Source organism: Puma concolor, chromosome E4 (assembly GCF_028749965.1).
Source record: "Puma concolor isolate L17-30 chromosome E4, mPumCon1.1.hap2, whole genome shotgun sequence".
NCBI classification, from domain to species: domain Eukaryota; kingdom Metazoa; phylum Chordata; class Mammalia; order Carnivora; family Felidae; genus Puma; species Puma concolor.
Window position 1 is genome coordinate 55,269,537 of NC_141683.1, and position 16,971 is coordinate 55,286,507.

Genomic DNA, 16,971 nt, shown 5'->3' on the forward strand with positions numbered 1-16,971 from the left:
CTTCTGCTCTTGTTCTAACAAGTACTGATTTTCTGATCTCCAAGGCATGCACTGAGGTCCATGTTTTCCAATATTCATTCCAGAGCGGTACATGGTCTAATCCATCTAGGTCCTTCTTGCCTTATACTAAGCCTGCTACTGGCAAGAATAATGGAAAATAGTGTGAAACGAAGACTAAAACATTCCTAACCCAGCAACGTGCTGTAATTATCATACTTTATGATCTAAAGGATTTATAACCCTAATCATTTCTGCACATCTTTAGCATGCTACTGTCCATCTCTGGAGGATGCAATCAATAAGTATATGTACAGTGAATAAAGTGACTGGAATTATAGATGTTCCTCTATGTCTCCCATATACACCTAGACGCATAGGGTACTTAACATCTATCACAACCAAATGGACCAATTCTTTGCTTTGCCCACCAAATTCCTGCAGGGACAGATGGAAAGCCATTATAATAAAGTCCTATCTTTTTTCTCTTTGAAGTCTGCCTTCCCTGTTTCTGAGTCCTGGTCTTCCCTTCCCGAGACTCAATGCCTTAGTCATTGTGCTTTCATTTCTCCACAGCCCTCGCTGCAAGACCCCACTCACACTTGTACTCTATAGCATTTACCTAATTTCCCTCCAACAAACAAACAAGTAAATAAATAAAAAAACACCAAACCCCCATCTGTCCTGTGCCCCTTACTCTCAGGGCCCCAAAATATGTCTAGAAACTGACCCCAAAAATCTAGTTGTGTTAAGACAGGAATAATACTGATAGCTTGTTAGCCTAGTGGTTAAATGTGCTAGCTTTTGGAGCCAATCACCTGGGTTTGAAGACCAGCTCTACCACCTACTAGTGAAAACATGGACAAGTTACTCAACCCTTTTGTGCCTCAGTTTTCTCATCTGTAAAACAGGGCCAATAATATCTATTTAATACAGTTGTTAGCAGTATTAAATTTAAAGAATTTTAAGGAATTTTAGCACATTATACATGCTAAGTAAACATTCGATATTACTCCTTCCAGTTAATACTACCAATTAAACATTTTAGAGGTCCTGATTCAGATGAGTCATGGTAACTACTCCTTCCAACTAGTCACTAATACCTAAAAATTCATCCTCCTTAACACCTACTTAATGACTCTCATTTCCACTCCCTGGGCCATTGCTTAAGTTTAGGACCTCATCTGTCTCTCTGGACTTCTTAAATAGTCTCCCTGGCAGAGAGAACGGTCTAAACTATAAACTTCAGTGCTTCAAAAACTTCACAAAATCTCCTTACTGTATGCAGGATAAAGCCTAAACTGTTTGGTACAACATTTAACATCCTCCAAGATTGGGGCCCCATCTACCTTTCTGGTTGTTTCTCCTCTTTATTCTCTGTCACATCAATCCTCTGGCTACAATGAGGTGTTGTGTCCCCCTAACTCAAGTACCCTCTCTTCTATGCACTTTCCCAACTTCCCCCACGCCTGCACCAACACTGTACTAAGTTTACATTCTCTTACATTCTATGCAATTCCTTGCTTCCTTTTTTTGTTGTCTTCTCTCCTAGATTCTAGGATGGATAATCTCTGGGGCTATAAAGCAGTCTGGCAAGAGTAGTGGGTGGGGAAAAACACAGGGAGTTAGTGCCTAAATTTTACTGAAAAAAATAGGGGAGACCTAGATGTTAAAGATGTGTGGGTGATATACATAGAAGCCAAAGGCAGGTGTTTTCTGAGAATTTTTGTTTTATTTATTTATTTATTTTTAAAGATTTTTTTAAGTAATCCCTATACCCAATGTTGGCTCGAACTCACAACCCTGACATCAAGAGTCTCATGCTCTACCAACTGAGCCAACCAGGCACCCCTTTCTGAGAATTTTTAATGGGGAGGTTAACAGTATTTGGAAAAAGCAATGAGAATCAAGGACACACATCTCACCCCGGGTACCAAGGTACAAGGGTTGTGAGAGAAAAAAATCGTTCACTTGAAAGTGTTGTGGGAGAAGTGGTGTCTACAAAGGAGATTTAGATTTCAGTTAGGACAAGCTAATGAAGAGAGTAATGGGGGAAAAGGTTGTGTATTTAGGAGACTTTCCTTAGACTTGACTGTGAGAACAAAGACCAGAAGAAGGGTTTAGGGGATCTGACTGGGAAAAGATGGGTGATGGAGCCCAACTAAGGAATATATGGAGCAGTGTGAGGTAAAGAGAGGTGGGATACCATGAAGGTGAGCTCAGCTCTGACCACCTGCCTTCCTGCATTTAGTCCCCAAGCAGTTTGAAGTGGTGAGGTAAAAAGGAATATTGAGCAGAGCTGGGGGCCTGGAGAGGGTCCCAACAGAAGTGTGCAGAGCTCTGTGGGTCTCCCTTTAATCCTGCCATGGAACAACTATAGGGGTTCAAAAGAAACTCTATGGGCTTGTTTTCAATCAAGTAGATACTAAATAATAATTGGCTTTATTCACTTATCAATTATTTATGGGTACCTACAATGTACAGGGCACTTTTCTAGACCCTGGGTAAACAAGTATGGCCTCTATTCTGGAATTTACAGTTTAGTGGAAGGTGGACAGTTCCTAGCTCCAAAAGGAGAGACAGGAAGTAAAACAGGAGATGTATACTAAGGTTTTCTTATTTTCTGAATTAACTTATGAGACTGATGGAGGTGAGACTGAAATCATGAGGCTGATGCTCAAAAGCCACTCAAGAAATTACTCATTACTTAATAATCATAATCTCTCAATATATGTCATTTTCTTGCAGGTATGCAGTCCTTCTCTTGAGTTATTTTAAGCTGTAATTTACCAAGCACTGTCATTTAAATATGAGAAAATATATGGAAGCCAATTTGGAAGAGATACTGGGTATGAGCAAATGGGAAAGACCCATGCTCCGTTTCATTTTTCTGGGTGGAGGCGGTGCAAAGTTGCCCATAATGGAATGTTGAAGTGCCTTCTCCTGGAATGTGCCCTGAGCTTGGTTAGTCACACTATAAAATGTAAATCCAGGTATTTAGGACCATATGCTCAACTTCAAGTCTGTATATTCTCTCTGTACTATGTTGGGTCGCTATGACTCAGCAGTTGAACATGAGGGAAAGAATGCCAAACTCATAAAAGAAGAATGTGATCCATGGGAAGGGCATGGCTGACAGGAGAGTACTTGCCAATGAGAAAATACCATATTTTTTATGCAGTTCGGGATTTTTTTAGGCAACGCAAGAGGAAGGAATGAATGGTGCATCTCAAACTCCATCACAAGAATGTGATGCTGCTTCCAGTGAATTCACTGTCCCAAGAGAAAGCAGTCTTGTAAATTTCATGTTAAGGGCAGGAATGCCAAGAGTGAGGTTTGGATAAGTTTTTAAAATTTCCCAGCCAACCTACCAATTGGAAAATAGGGCAACTTTCGCTTTCGAGGGTGAGAAGCTAAATGCATCAATGATGTCCCTTTCCCTCCTCAGCTCAGGGACTTTACTGCCAGTATTCCCTGGGAGTCTCCTGGCCTAGAGGAAATTTTTAAGCAAAAATAAGAGCAATTAACACCACTTCTCAGCAAGACTAGAGATTTCTAATGTAACCATTTTGAGAAAAAACTAATAAACCGACCAAAAGGTAAAAGGGGCAAGGCAAATTCTGTTCACCCAGAATTCTTCAAGCTTCTCTTTAGACCAGTCCATCCATCCATCTATCTATCTATTTGTCCATTTAGTTATTTACTTAGCAATCACTGACTGAGCAGTTATCAGTTATCTCACTGGGGTTCACTGGTCAATAAGACACAGTTCCTCTCCTTGAGGAGCTAATTCATAATGTAGTAACAAACACCAGACAACTACATGGGCCATTTCCATGCTACCTGGCAGCTGTTGTGATAGAATTAACACAGATACTATGGGGAAACATGATAGGGTAGGTGAATCAGCATAAGAGTCTTTGAGGAGGGGATACCCATGCTGAGATGGAAAAGGAGTAAAAGGCAAAGGACAAAGGAGAAGACAAATGTTGATAGAAAACAAGGATGTGCTATTCATTCCTGGGTAAAACCCACAACTACTGGGTTTGCACCTCAGTTCAGGTCCCAGTGGTTTCTGCAGGAGCAAGGGATCTCTTGTAGCTACTACTCTGGCCCAAAGCAGTGAGGCTAGTAATGGTGGGGGAGGGGGGGGTGATATAAATGTTTTCAGAAGATAATCTGAAAGTTTAGTGATGAAAGCTGGAACCATATGGTAAAATTCTTCCCTTCAAAACTGACACTGAGGCCAGGACCTAAAAGGGAATGAAGTTAGTAAGTAAAAGAATAAAGATGAACATTCCAAGTACAGCAAATGCCACATGTCGAGGTAGACAGTGTGTTGTAGTACAGAGCACAAGGGAAGAGCCTGGCAAGAAGAGGCAAGGAATTTAGTGGGTGAAGACTAATAAGGTCTAGTAAGGTGGTCCAAATTTGTGAAATATTACTTTGAGTATCTCCCAAAGTGACAGACCTTTGGCCTATGAAGGTAATTACTGAAAGCAGCTAAAAGTCATTTGGAACCCAAAGTGATCAACAAAGTGGTGAATAGTCTAGAAGAGTTTTTTTTTAAATCCAAAACAAGGTTTGCATTGTGAAGTGATAAGATAAACACTCTTTTATTATAAGCTGTCTCTGAAGACCATCCAAAAAAAAAAAAAAAAAAGGCTCCTAATATGCTCTCAGAAACGGTATCTTTTTAAAATAAGTACAGAGACCCCAGAAAGTGACTTCTTTAAAGTAATAGCACTCAATTAGATGCTTGTTACCTCAGCTGAGTTCTTCTTCTTCTTTTTTTTTGAATCAGCTTAGTGAAATCTGATCACCCAGGTGTGTCCCCTGACAGTTGATTATAGATATTTATGAAGATGGCATTAACATCGAAAAGCACACTCTAGATTTTGGAGCAATGAAATGATTAAGTCTTTGTGAAGGATATAACTGGGCCACTCCCCTTCTTCAGCTGTCAGTCTAAGCAGTGTCCTTATTTTTTCCTAGATTCCCCCCTGAGTTTCTTGCATAGGCAGAGTAGGGACAATGATGATTTTGCATCATTAACAGCCACAAAACCTCTCAGGAAGTTCCCTCTTGGTTTTACACAAGTGGTTTGACAAGTAGCAAACTAGGGCATAGATAAGATGGGGCATACCATTGTAATGCCCGAAGTTCCGAAACCTCCCACAAAAGTCCACCAGAGTCGTGAGTCAAAGCCAAGCGGCAAGGGTCGTTTATTGCAGGTTCGAACCTGGTCCTCTGCGCACTCATCGCCGGTGACGCAAGAGGCCTCGATCAGGGTTGGTACAGCGTTTTTATAGACAGAGACAAATAGCACAGGGGAGGTTTCAAATTATGAGGGGCCTGATTGGTTGATTTTAAAGTAAGGACATTTGTTGTTCTCTGATTGGGCGTCCTTTGTCTGTCCTTTGGCGGGAAGGCTTTGTCCGTTACTTGTGGCGGGAGGAAAAAGGGGGAAGGGGGAAGAGGGTAGGGTAGGTGGGGAATGTGCTAAGCAAGCAGGTTTACAGAAGCGAGAAATGCCGGTTAGTTTATGTACAATTACTCATTCCATTACCTATCAGACTACATTTAGGAAGGTTTACGACCCATTCTACTACACAGCGGGTTACATTCAGGAAGGGCTTCACAATGCTCGTAGCAAACAGCAAGCAAAACAGACTTCTCAGCAATTGTATTTCTTTTTTTTTTTTTTAATTTTTTTTTTCAACGTTTTTATTTTTATTTTTGGGACAGAGAGAGACAGAGCATGAACGGGGGAGGGGCAGAGAGAGAGGGAGACACAGAATCGGAAACAGGCTCCAGGCTCCGAGCCATCAGCCCAGAGCCTGACGCGGGGCTCGAACTCACGGACCGTGAGATCGTGACCTGGCTGAAGTCGGACGCCCAACCGACTGCGCCACCCAGGCGCCCCTCAGCAATTGTATTTCTTATCAAAGATCCATAATAAGCAGAAAAGAGAACCTAGCTTTAAACTAAGGCAGGGCTGTCATTTGGATTGTTCCTTTCATTCCCCCCTTTTTCTTGTGCCTAGAGAGCCAATCTTGGATCTTTTAAGCCTCTGTTTGTAATGTCTCGAGCGGTAGGTACTGAGTTCGTAAGACCATTAATTGTACAGCATTGAACCTGTCTTGGACAAAATGAATAATTTTGTTTATGATGCAGGGGCCTAATGTGAGAGCGAGAAGTAGGATGGCTAGAGGCCCGAGTAAAGCAGAGAGCAGGGTAGTATTATAGACTTCCTGGGTTTCTAAATTAGATATCTCCCAAGTTAAAGTATAGGGTGTATGGGGGTTGCTCGCAATACTTATCAGTCCGTAGGAGGTGAGCAGGAGCACGCTAATGAGTGTTCCTCCGATCATGGTGGGTCAGGAGCTGCTGCAACAGTCTTGGTATGGGACACCCAGGCCTTTGGTCTCAGCCGGTTTTCGGGGTCAGGTTTTCGACACAGAGTCAATTTTAAAGGGTGGGTCTTACTCTGGTCAACCGTCCAGGCGGTGTTGGCTTCCAGCACGAAGTCTTCTCGAACCGCAAAGGGATCAGCTGGTCGGGCGTGGGTGTAATGGATCCAGGTAGCAATCCCGTCGACTTTGAGAGCAGTGGGTGTGGTTAGGATCACAATGTAGGGTCCCTTCCACTGTGGTTGGAGGGTCTCTTGCTTGTGTCTCCGCACGTATACCCAATCTCCGGGTCGGTAGTGATGCGGCTCAGGAGGGGGCCCGGTCTCATAAATGGCTCTCAATCTGGGCCAAACTCCTGGTGGGTGTGCTGGAGTTCCCTCAGGGAAATAAGAAGTTTATGATCATCAAATTCAGTTAACACATTAGACTGTAGGTTGGGAATTATAGGGGGGGGGGCACTCCATACATGATTTCAAAGGGGGTTAATCCCAGTTTGTAAGGGGAGTTCTGCACCCTGAACAGAGCGTAGGGGAGTAAGACTACCCAGTTAGCGCCAGTCTCTATGGTCAATTTGGTTAGGGTCTCTTTTAGGGTTCTATTCATTCTTTCTACCTGTCCTGAGCTTTGGGGTCTATATGCACAATGTAGTTTCCAATCGGCCCCAATAAACTGCGCTATCCCTTGTATTACCTTTGAAACGAATGCTGGTCCGTTGTCTGATCCTATTAGGGTAGGAAATCCGTACCTGGGCATGATGTCTTCCAACATTTTCTTTGCTACTACCTGCGCAGTCTCATGCTTGGTGGGGAAGGCCTCTGTCCATCCTGAAAAGGTATCTATAAACACTAACAAATATTTGTATCCATATTTTCCAGGCTTTACCTCGGTGAAGTCTACTTCCCAATAGGCTCCCGGCCTGGTTCCGCGGGTTCTGGAGCCAGGGTTTTTCCCGTGGTTGGAGGCGTTAGTTAGTTGGCAAGCTTTACAGCTAGTAACTATCTGTTCAATTTTTGTCCTAGAGTCTTTAATGGTGATCCTAGCATGTCTTATTAAGTCTTGCATTTTTCTTGTGCCCATATGAGTGGCTCGGTGCATCTTGGATAAGACTTTATTTCCCATTTCTTCTGGGAGGATTATGCTACAGTCTGCTGCTCTCCACCATCCGTTAAGGCACTGAGTCATAGGCAATTTTTGGATCCAGTTTAGGTCTTCTTTAGTGTAGGTGGGACTTTCTGGTAAACTAGCTGAACCGGGGTCTGGTAGGGTGGTCATTAAAGCACAGTCCACCTGTAAGGCCACCTTTCGGGCCACCTGGTCAGCCAAATTATTTCCTCTGGCCACCGGTGTGACCGGTTTTTGGTGGCCTGGGCAATGTATGATGGCTAGTCGTTTAGGCAGCCAGAGTGCCTTTAAAAGAGCCAATATTTCTTCTTTGTTTTTGATAGTTTTCCCCTCTGCAGTTAACAGTCCCCTCTCTCTGTATATAGCTCCATGTATGTGGGCCGTAGCAAAAGCATATCTGCTATCGGTATACACGTTTAGTCTCTTGTCTTTTCCCAAAGTCAGTGCCTTGGTTAAGGCCACAAGTTCAGCCCATTGGGCAGAGGTGCCAGCTGGCAAAGGCTGTGCCCAAACAGTCTCAGTTTCAGTTGTGACTGCTGCCCCCGCATACCTTTGACCCTGATGTACAAAGCTGCTGCCGTCAGTGAACCAGGTAACTTCAGCATCTGGTAGCGGGTGATCCTGTAAATCTTCCCGAACTCCATGAACCTGTGCCAATATCTCAGCGCAGTCATGGAGGGGGGTATCCAAGTCCGGGTCTGGTAACAGGGAGGCAGGGTTTAGTGTTCCGGGGGGGAGCATAAATGATTCTGAGGGGATTTAATAATAGTCCCTGGTAGTGAACCAGTCGGGCGTTACTTATCCATCGGTCAGGAGGTTGTTTGGGGACTCCCTCGATGGCATGAGGGGTTGTAACATGTAACTCTTGTCCCATAGTTAACTTATCAGCATCCTTTACCATTAGAGCTGTAGCAGCGATCATATGGAGGCAAGGGGGCCAGCCAGCCGCTACTGGGTCCAGTCTTTTTGAAAGATAGGCTACGGGCCTGGGCCATGGGCCAAGGAGTTGCATCAGCACTGCTTTGGCTACCCCTTTATTTTCATCTACGAAGAGATGAAAGGGTTTGGAGACATCGGGGAGCCCTAAGGCTGGTGCCGACAACAGGGCGAGTTTAATTTGCTGGAAAGCCTGCTCAGTTTCCTCTGTCCATTCAAAGGGCACCTGTTCTCGGGTGACCAGGTAAAGAGGCTTAGCCATCTCGGCGAACCGAGGTATCCACAAGCGGCAGAACCCGGCCGATCCCAGGAATTCTCTTACCTGCCTTCGCGTTGTGGGTCGGGGGATGCGGAGGACGGTTTCCTTCCGTGCATCAGTGAGCCATCGTTGGCCTTCTCTTAACAGATACCCCAAGTAGGTTACCTCGGATCTGCAAATTTGGGCTTTCTTTGCTGAAGCCCGGTACCCCAGGGCACCAAGTGTCCGGAGGAGGTTTTTGGTGCCTTGCAAGCAAGCTTCAGCAGTCTCAGCGGCGATTAAAAGATCGTCAACGTACTGCAAGAGAGTCACTTCGGGGTTTTGATTCCGGTACTCACCCAGATCCTCGTGAAGTGCCTCATCGAACAAGGTGGGTGAGTTTTTAAATCCTTGGGGGAGCCGGGTCCAGGTGAGTTGTCCATTTATGCCTCTCTCAGGGTCGGACCACTCAAAGGCGAAGAGCTCTTGGCTTTTGGGGGCCAGAGGCAGGCTGAAAAAAGCATCTTTTAAATCAAGGACAGTATACCATTGTCTTTCTGGGCTGAGGGCATTTAGGAGGGTATAGGGGTTGGGTACTGTTGGGTGTATGTCCATGACTCGGCGGTTAACTTCTCTCAGATCTTGTACCGGACGGTAGTCCGCACTGTTAAGTTTTCGTACAGGCAGCAGGGGGGTGTTCCAGGCTGAATGGCAGGGACGCAAGATGCCTAAGTCTAGGAGGCGATGGATATGTGGCGTGATGCCATTTCTGGCCTCCATCGACCGGGTATTGTCGGACCCGAACTGGATCTGCCCCCGGTTTCAGCTCTATGAATAGAGCTGGGCGATGTTTAGCCAACCCCATACCTCCGGTTTCAGCCCATGCTTCTGGAAACTGCTGGAGCCAGGGCTCTATGTTTTGACTTTGTGAGGGTGGCCCCTGATGGAGTCGATATTCATCTTCTAATCTTAGAGTAAGTATGGTAATGGGTTGGTTGTGAGGGCCAGTCACTTGGGGGCCCCCTGGCGTAAAATGAATCTGGGCCCCCATTTTAGTGAGTACGTCTCTTCCTAATAAGGGGCATGGGCTGTCGGGGATGACCAGGAAGGAATGGGTGACCTTTCCATTTCCTAGGTCCACAGTCCTCTGGGTGGTCCAGGGATATTTTTTTATCCCGGTAGCCCCTTGGACCCAGGAAGATTTTTCAGAAATTTTTCCATGGGATCTGATCAAGACCGAATGTTGTGCCCCTGTGTCGACTAGGAATTGAACTGGGTTCCCCTCCACTTGTAGCGTTACCCTAGGTTCGGGGAGGGGATCCGAACCCCGTCTCCCCTATTCTGCATCTTGAGTGAAGAGGGCAGGTGTGGTTTTTGGCTGCCACGGTTTTTGATCATGACGTGGCTTTTTCTTTTTAGGGCATTCTCGGGCCCAATGGCCTTTTTCTTTGCAATAGGCACATTGGTCCTTATCTAGGGGCTTTTGTTTACCCAGGGGCTTTTGGACAACAGCGGCCAGGACTTTGGTCATTTCCTCGGTGGCTTTAAGTTGCCTGTCCTCTGGAGTCTCTCTATTATTATAGACACGCTGGGCAACACGGAGTAAGTCCTGAATCTGTTTTCCCTCCAGGTCCTCTAGTTTCTGGAGTTTCTTTTTAATATCAGTGGCTGCCTGATTTACAAAGGCCATTACAACAGCAGCTTGATTTTCGGGGGCCTCGGGGTTCATGGGGGTATACTGTCTGAAGGTTTCCATTAATCTTTCTAAATAAGCATCAGGGCTCTCTGTCTTACCTTGTATTACTGAATACACTTTTGCCAAATTAGTGGGCTTGCGTGCAGCAGCCCGGAGACCCGCCATTAGAGTCTGGCGATAAATGCGCAGCCGTCCCCTACCTTCTGCCATGTTGTAGTCCCAGCCATCCTGTGGGGGTCGGGTCAAGGGAAAAGCTGCATTAATGAGATCAAGGTTAGCAGTGGGTTGGCCGTCATCTCCAGGAACCAGCTTTCTTGCTTCCAATTGAATTCTTTCTCGCTCCTCGGTGGTGAACAGGATTCGGAGGAGCTGCTGACAATCATCCCAGGTGGGTTGATGGGTAAACATAACGCTGTCTAAGAGACTTATTAAATCTTTAGGGTTGTCAGAGAATCGGGCATTCTGGGTTTTCCAGTTATATAGGTCACTGGTAGAGAAGGGCCAGTATTGAAGTCGGGGGTTCCCTGTACCATCGGGAGGCCCTATTTCCCGTAAGGGTAAAGCTACGGTGGAGTCAGGAAGGCGGAGTCCTGGCTCATGAGGGGCCCGCCTACAGGTACGTCCAGCCGGCCTTTGGACTTCGCTCCTACTAGGCATGGGTGCGGGTTGAGCCTCCCTATTCTCTAGTTCTCCTATGGGCTGGGCTACGGGAGGCTCTGCCGGCGCAGCAGGGATAGGGGCAGCTTGCGGAATAAGAGGAGGAACCTGGTAAGGGGGAGGGTCAAGGGAAAGTAAATCTTGGCTGTCGGGGAGAACAGGGGGTGCAGTTGGAGTTGGCGGCTTGGGAGGGTTGATAGGTTTAGCTGCTAGAATTTTGCATGGCCCTGTTGTTAAGAAAGAGGCAATCCAGGGAGGTGGGTTTTCTACTAAATCTTGCCACACCAGAATATAGGGAATCTGATCCGAGCGACCTTCTTTCCCTGGTAGGAAAATTTTTGACTTTACTTTAAGGACCACAGGGAGGCAGAAGGTTCCCTCTGTAGGCCAATTGACCCCAAAGGTGGGCCATTCAGAGCGGCAATAGGTGATCAACTTCCTTTTGCGAATGTCTAGGCTTAAGTTGTGTCCTCTAGCTTTTACGTCCCTGAAGTTGGCGAGAAGGAGGGAGAGAGGGGTACTCTGCGTTTGGCCCATGTTATGATTCTGAGGAAGAGGAGAAGAGAAGGGGGCGCGGGCAGCACGGACGTGGGGGAGGGGGCGCTGCTGGCCAGGGGGCGGGAGGGAAAGCCGCAGGGAGCTGAGGAAGGAGGAGAGAGGAAAAAGGATGGAATAATTAATTCTGATCAGCCGAGAAAACACAATTCCAATAAAACATCCGACCCATGAAAGAAAAACAAGAACTAACAAGAATCTTTCGCAGCGGTTCCAACTTTCTGGTGCCGTCTTGGCCAGCCCAACAGAAAGGGTTATGGCTAGGACAGCGGTAATTACAAGGGCCCAGGGGTGACAATACATTTAGACTGACATAGAAGCACTCGCGTACTCGCCCGTCCGCGTCCCTCGCGGGAACTTAGGTGCCTCTTAGCATGGGCGGGCAGGTATAAACCCCCTGCTCGGATCAAAATAAATTTTGACCGCCTTAAGCCGTATGAGGATCACCGCGGAAGTCGGGTTAGAGCCCACTCGAATCCCGTAGCTTATGCCGTGGGACTATATATAGGGTAAGTCAGGCGCGTGCCCCTGACTCCCAACAATCATTCCAGTCGATTGCACAGACAGACACACAGACACACATCACATCAAAATACGGGTAACAATTGGCATGCCTAGATGGTTTTTTTCTTTTAGACGCCTAGAGATATTTCTTAGCACTCTGGAAGTTCATAGAGAAAATGAAAGTATTTAGTTCGCAAGCGCGTTGGGCGTAAGCAGCCCGCAGAAAAGAATCCTGATGGGCCAAAAAGGCCCCCCGATGGACCAAGAAGGTCCCAGATGGGCCAAGAAGGCCCCCAGATGGACCAAGAAGGTCCCAGATGGGCCAAGAAGGCCCCCAGATGGGCCAAGAAGGCCCCCAGATGGACCAAGAAGGTCCCAGATGGGCCAAGAAGGCCCCCAGATGGACCAAGAAGGTCCCAGATGGGCCAAGAAGGCCCCCAGATGGGCCAAGAAGGTCCCCAGATGGTCCAAGAAGGCCCCCAGATGGACCAAGAAGGTCCCAGATGGGCCAAGAAGGCCCCCAGATGGACCAAGAAGGTCCCCGATGGGCCAAGAAGGCCCCCAGATGGACCAAGAAGGTCCCCAGATGTCAGTGGACGTCTCCAACTGACCCCGGCCGGGTGCCCTATAGCGCGTCTGCCAGGGTCACACCAGCTTCCAGACAGAACCGGTTCTCCAGAGAAGAAACACAGATCAGAGGGAAGAGGAAAAACTTTAGAGCCGGCTTACTTACCGATCGGAATCAGATACGACCCGTTGACCAGAAGTCTGGTGGGCTCGGGGGAGGTCTCGGTGGAACCTCCAAATGTAATGCCCGAAGTTCCGAAACCTCCCACAAAAGTCCACCAGAGTCGTGAGTCAAAGCCAAGCGGCAAGGGTCGTTTATTGCAGGTTCGAACCTGGTCCTCTGCGCACTCATCGCCGGTGACGCAAGAGGCCTCGATCAGGGTTGGTACAGCGTTTTTATAGACAGAGACAAATAGCACAGGGGAGGTTTCAAATTATGAGGGGCCTGATTGGTTGATTTTAAAGTAAGGACATTTGTTGTTCTCTGATTGGGCGTCCTTTGTCTGTCCTTTGGCGGGAAGGCTTTGTCCGTTACTTGTGGCGGGAGGAAAAAGGGGGAAGGGGGAAGAGGGTAGGGTAGGTGGGGAATGTGCTAAGCAAGCAGGTTTACAGAAGCGAGAAATGCCGGTTAGTTTATGTACAATTACTCATTCCATTACCTATCAGACTACATTTAGGAAGGTTTACGACCCATTCTACTACACAGCGGGTTACATTCAGGAAGGGCTTCACAATGCTCGTAGCAAACAGCAAGCAAAACAGACTTCTCAGCAATTGTATTTCTTATCAAAGATCCATAATAAGCAGAAAAGAGAACCTAGCTTTAAACTAAGGCAGGGCTGTCATTTGGATTGTTCCTTTCACCATCTGAGACTTCCCAGATTTTTTTTTTTTAATTTTTTTTTTTCAACGTTTATTTATTTTTGGGACAGAGACAGACAGAGCATGAACGGGGGGAAGGGCAGAGAGAGAGGGAGACACAGAATCGGAAACAGGCTCCAGGCTCTGAGCCATCAGCCCAGAGCCTGATGCGGGGCTCGAACTCACGGACCGCGAGATCGTGACCTGGTTGAAGTCGGACGCTTAACCGACTGTGCCACCCAGGCGCCCCTGAGACTTCCCAGATTTTTATCACACAGTAAGGGTGGGACAGGGGAAGCATTTTGATCAAGGAAGTTTTCATTCAAAAATGAATTACAGTTGGCTATTTAACTGACACATGGATCAAGATGTGGGGCTTAAAAGTCCTGGTTGAGTACTCTGGGCCCTTTTCCTGGATTTCAGAGAATCATGGTTTATTTTGTTATGTTTTGTTTTAAAAAAGGAAACAGAAAGGGAACATGACATCTGATCAACAAACACTCAAAGAGTTCGCACTTAAAACATTTGTTGTCTGTCGATCTACAATGCAGAACTAAAAGGAATGAATAAGAGTCAAGGAGAGGTAGATTTCAATTTAGTACATGGAAGAATTTCTGTAATAATTAAAACTGCTTGAAAAAGAGATTGTTTATTAGGTAAGGGACCCCCAGCCTCACCCCTGCAGTCCCTCCCCATCACTAGAAGCATTTAAGCAGAGCAGGGCTAGATATACAGGATGGCCTCCTACACCTGCCAGGGAAGGGGAGAGTTAGTTTAGCACAGATTCTGAAATCAGGGGAGCATTCTAGCAATACAGACCTATTGAATTAGGATCTAGGGTAAGAGAAGGGGAGTCTAGTAATCTGGACTTTTAACAAGCTGCCCAAGTGATCTAATGGGCAGCTATCCAGGCACTAGCACTCTACCTGGAGTATGTGAACCACTGGTCTAAAGACTATTTTCTGACCACTTGGTGAATTCTCATCATCTCTTGCTCTCTCCCACAAAACCTGTGTGTTAGTGTCAATGATGGAAATCCATCATTTTACCATTCTGGTTGGGAATTACTGTCTTTATTAGATGACCTTTGAGAATCTCTTCTTATTCTAAGATTTAATGATTTAAGATTAATTTATTAATTCTTAAATATGCCACTGAGGTAGAAAAAAAACACAGACTTGGGTTGAATGCACTTGGACTGTCTGGAAAGCAATTTTCTGACCTGGACAATATTAAACTCTGAAATAGACTGTGGGACATCTCTTCTTCAGGATCTTGGCAAACAGGAGACACTTGGGGAAGAATTTAGGAAAGGCCACTGTGAAATGTGGGAATGACTGGAAAAAAAAAACCTGGAAGTCCTTTCAATTCCTAGGATTCTATTTTTAAACATGGCTAACGTAAGAACAGCAGTATTTGGAGTAAACCCTTACTCCCACTTCCTTAATGGAGCTACAGAAATAGATGCTTCCCAACTGAGGAATAAACAGCATGTCTGGGATAAAAGCCAAGTTGGAACTCAGAGGTCCCCATCTCCACTTCTTAATACCTCAGTTTTTGTTTTGCTGGAATAAGCCATTTCTTGTCACTGCTTTGACTGATAATCCCAGCATGGTGTAATGGAAGACTTTCCTATCATGAAACCACTCTCATGGGGAGGGATAAGTGAACTATTTGCTTAGGAAGCCCTCCTTAGAAACCAAACTCCAGTGAAAAGGGAAATTGCTTCTCTAAAACGGGCAAGTAAGAGGTGAGCTCCACTACTGAAATAAACTCCCCCCCCCCCCCCCCCCCCGCCCAGCCCAAGTTCTCACTAGTCTGTATTTTCCTCAGCTCAGTTATCCTTTCTGCTCTGCAGCAGAAAACCCTCATCTGAAGAAATGTTGGTAGAAAAATTCTCTTTTCTTTTTGCCTGCTTCTGCTTGGATAGGATAGGATCTAAAAAAAAAACCCAAGCTGGCTCTCTTCTGCAACTGCCCAAGGGTTCAAATGATCTCACAAACTACACCTTTCATTTAAAATTCAGAGGATTCCACTAGGAACTTCCAAATAGGCTGTGCATAAAAGTAAGGGCAATCCTATATTGATTTGCATCAAAGTAACATTGATTTGCAAGAGATTCATCAACTAGTTGAAAAAACATCACTGAAAAGAATTCCATATTCTAAAGCTATATCTGTGCCTCCATGGACAGACCATAGAAGCAATTCTTTCATGTGATCAGTATAATTTCTATACAAATAACCTATAAAAAATTTTGTGTCCCCAAGAAGGAAGGAGCATGAGTAGGTGTTGGTATGAAATTCCTCCTTCCTTAATGGTTCACAGTATATTTCTTTTTCTCTGATGACTCCCTCCTGTGAGGTGGAAATTCACCTCTGTTTCATCATTAAGCCCTGAGAAGTATGGCTGTGATAGCAGTCATATAATTTTAAAGCAATGAAAGACCTTATTTGCTAGAATTATGGCAGGAACACTACACCCCTCTTCAGAAACTCAGACACTTCCAGGTTTATAGGAGAGGGCAGCAGAGGGGCTGCTGGGTCAGACTGGTGAGGAGGAACCAAGTGGAAAACAGTACCACTCTGAAGACACTGGAGAGAAGGGGATTTGGAGAAAGGGACTGACTTTTAATAACCACCATGAGTAATGTGGGGGGAGGACAGAAAGAGATGACCAAAAAAGATTTCAGGGGGTTTGCTGTATGGTGTCCTGTACAGAAAGTCTCTGTGGCCTCCTACACCCCAGTAAAGCTCTATGTGACTGTCAACACTTGGGGGCACCAGGTGAGGATTCTTTGTAAGTGGCCCTTTATAGTGATGTGGTTTAAGGCCAGCATGATGGAAAGGACAGCTGGTCTGAGCTTTTACATTGATTAAATAATCATTCAAACCAGGTTTATTTCTGAGGTAAGCTCAGGAGGGCAAACACACATTTGAAACGTTTTTGCTCAGTTACTGAGTCTTAGTTATAGGTGAGTCAAAGCTGAGGCAGATATTCTGTAGAATTCTAATAAGATCTTTTAAACTGGCAAGCTTATACATGTCACATCTTTCACTGTGACTTTTAACTTTTAATTTTATTGCCATTTTAAGAATATATGTACACACACATAGTTTTTGCTTGTTTCTCATTTAGACAAAGGAAGTGAGGAGAGGGAGAGATATTAAGAATCTGTGGCCAATGCTCTGGACTCAGTTTTTGAAAACCCAAAATAGGAGTAGTGATAATCATCTACCTAACTTACTTCCTCATGATTTAACCTAAAATATACATCTTTTAGGTTTATTTATTTTGAGAAAGTGCACAAGCAGGGGAGGAGCAAAGACAGAGGGAGAGAGAGAATCCCAGCAGATTCTGCGCTGACAGCATGAAGCTCAATGCAGGGCTTTATCTCACCAACCTTGAGACCGTGACCTGGGCTG

The 16,971-nt window shown here is 45.6% G+C and overlaps 1 protein-coding gene and 1 long non-coding RNA gene across 3 annotated transcripts in view; both read right to left on the reverse strand.

The window, feature by feature from the left end:
- The window catches only part of LOC147572690 (uncharacterized), a 471,113-nt gene that overhangs the window by 255,970 nt on the left and 198,172 nt on the right, over positions 1-16,971 (reverse strand). The gene's annotated exons all lie outside the window — the stretch shown is intronic.
- Positions 6,368-11,917, reverse strand: LOC112866736 (uncharacterized). The gene is given in 4 exon segments (XM_086694552.1): positions 6,368-6,777; positions 6,839-8,267; positions 8,269-9,490; positions 9,492-11,917. Coding segments are annotated over 4 exon segments (5,487 nt in total).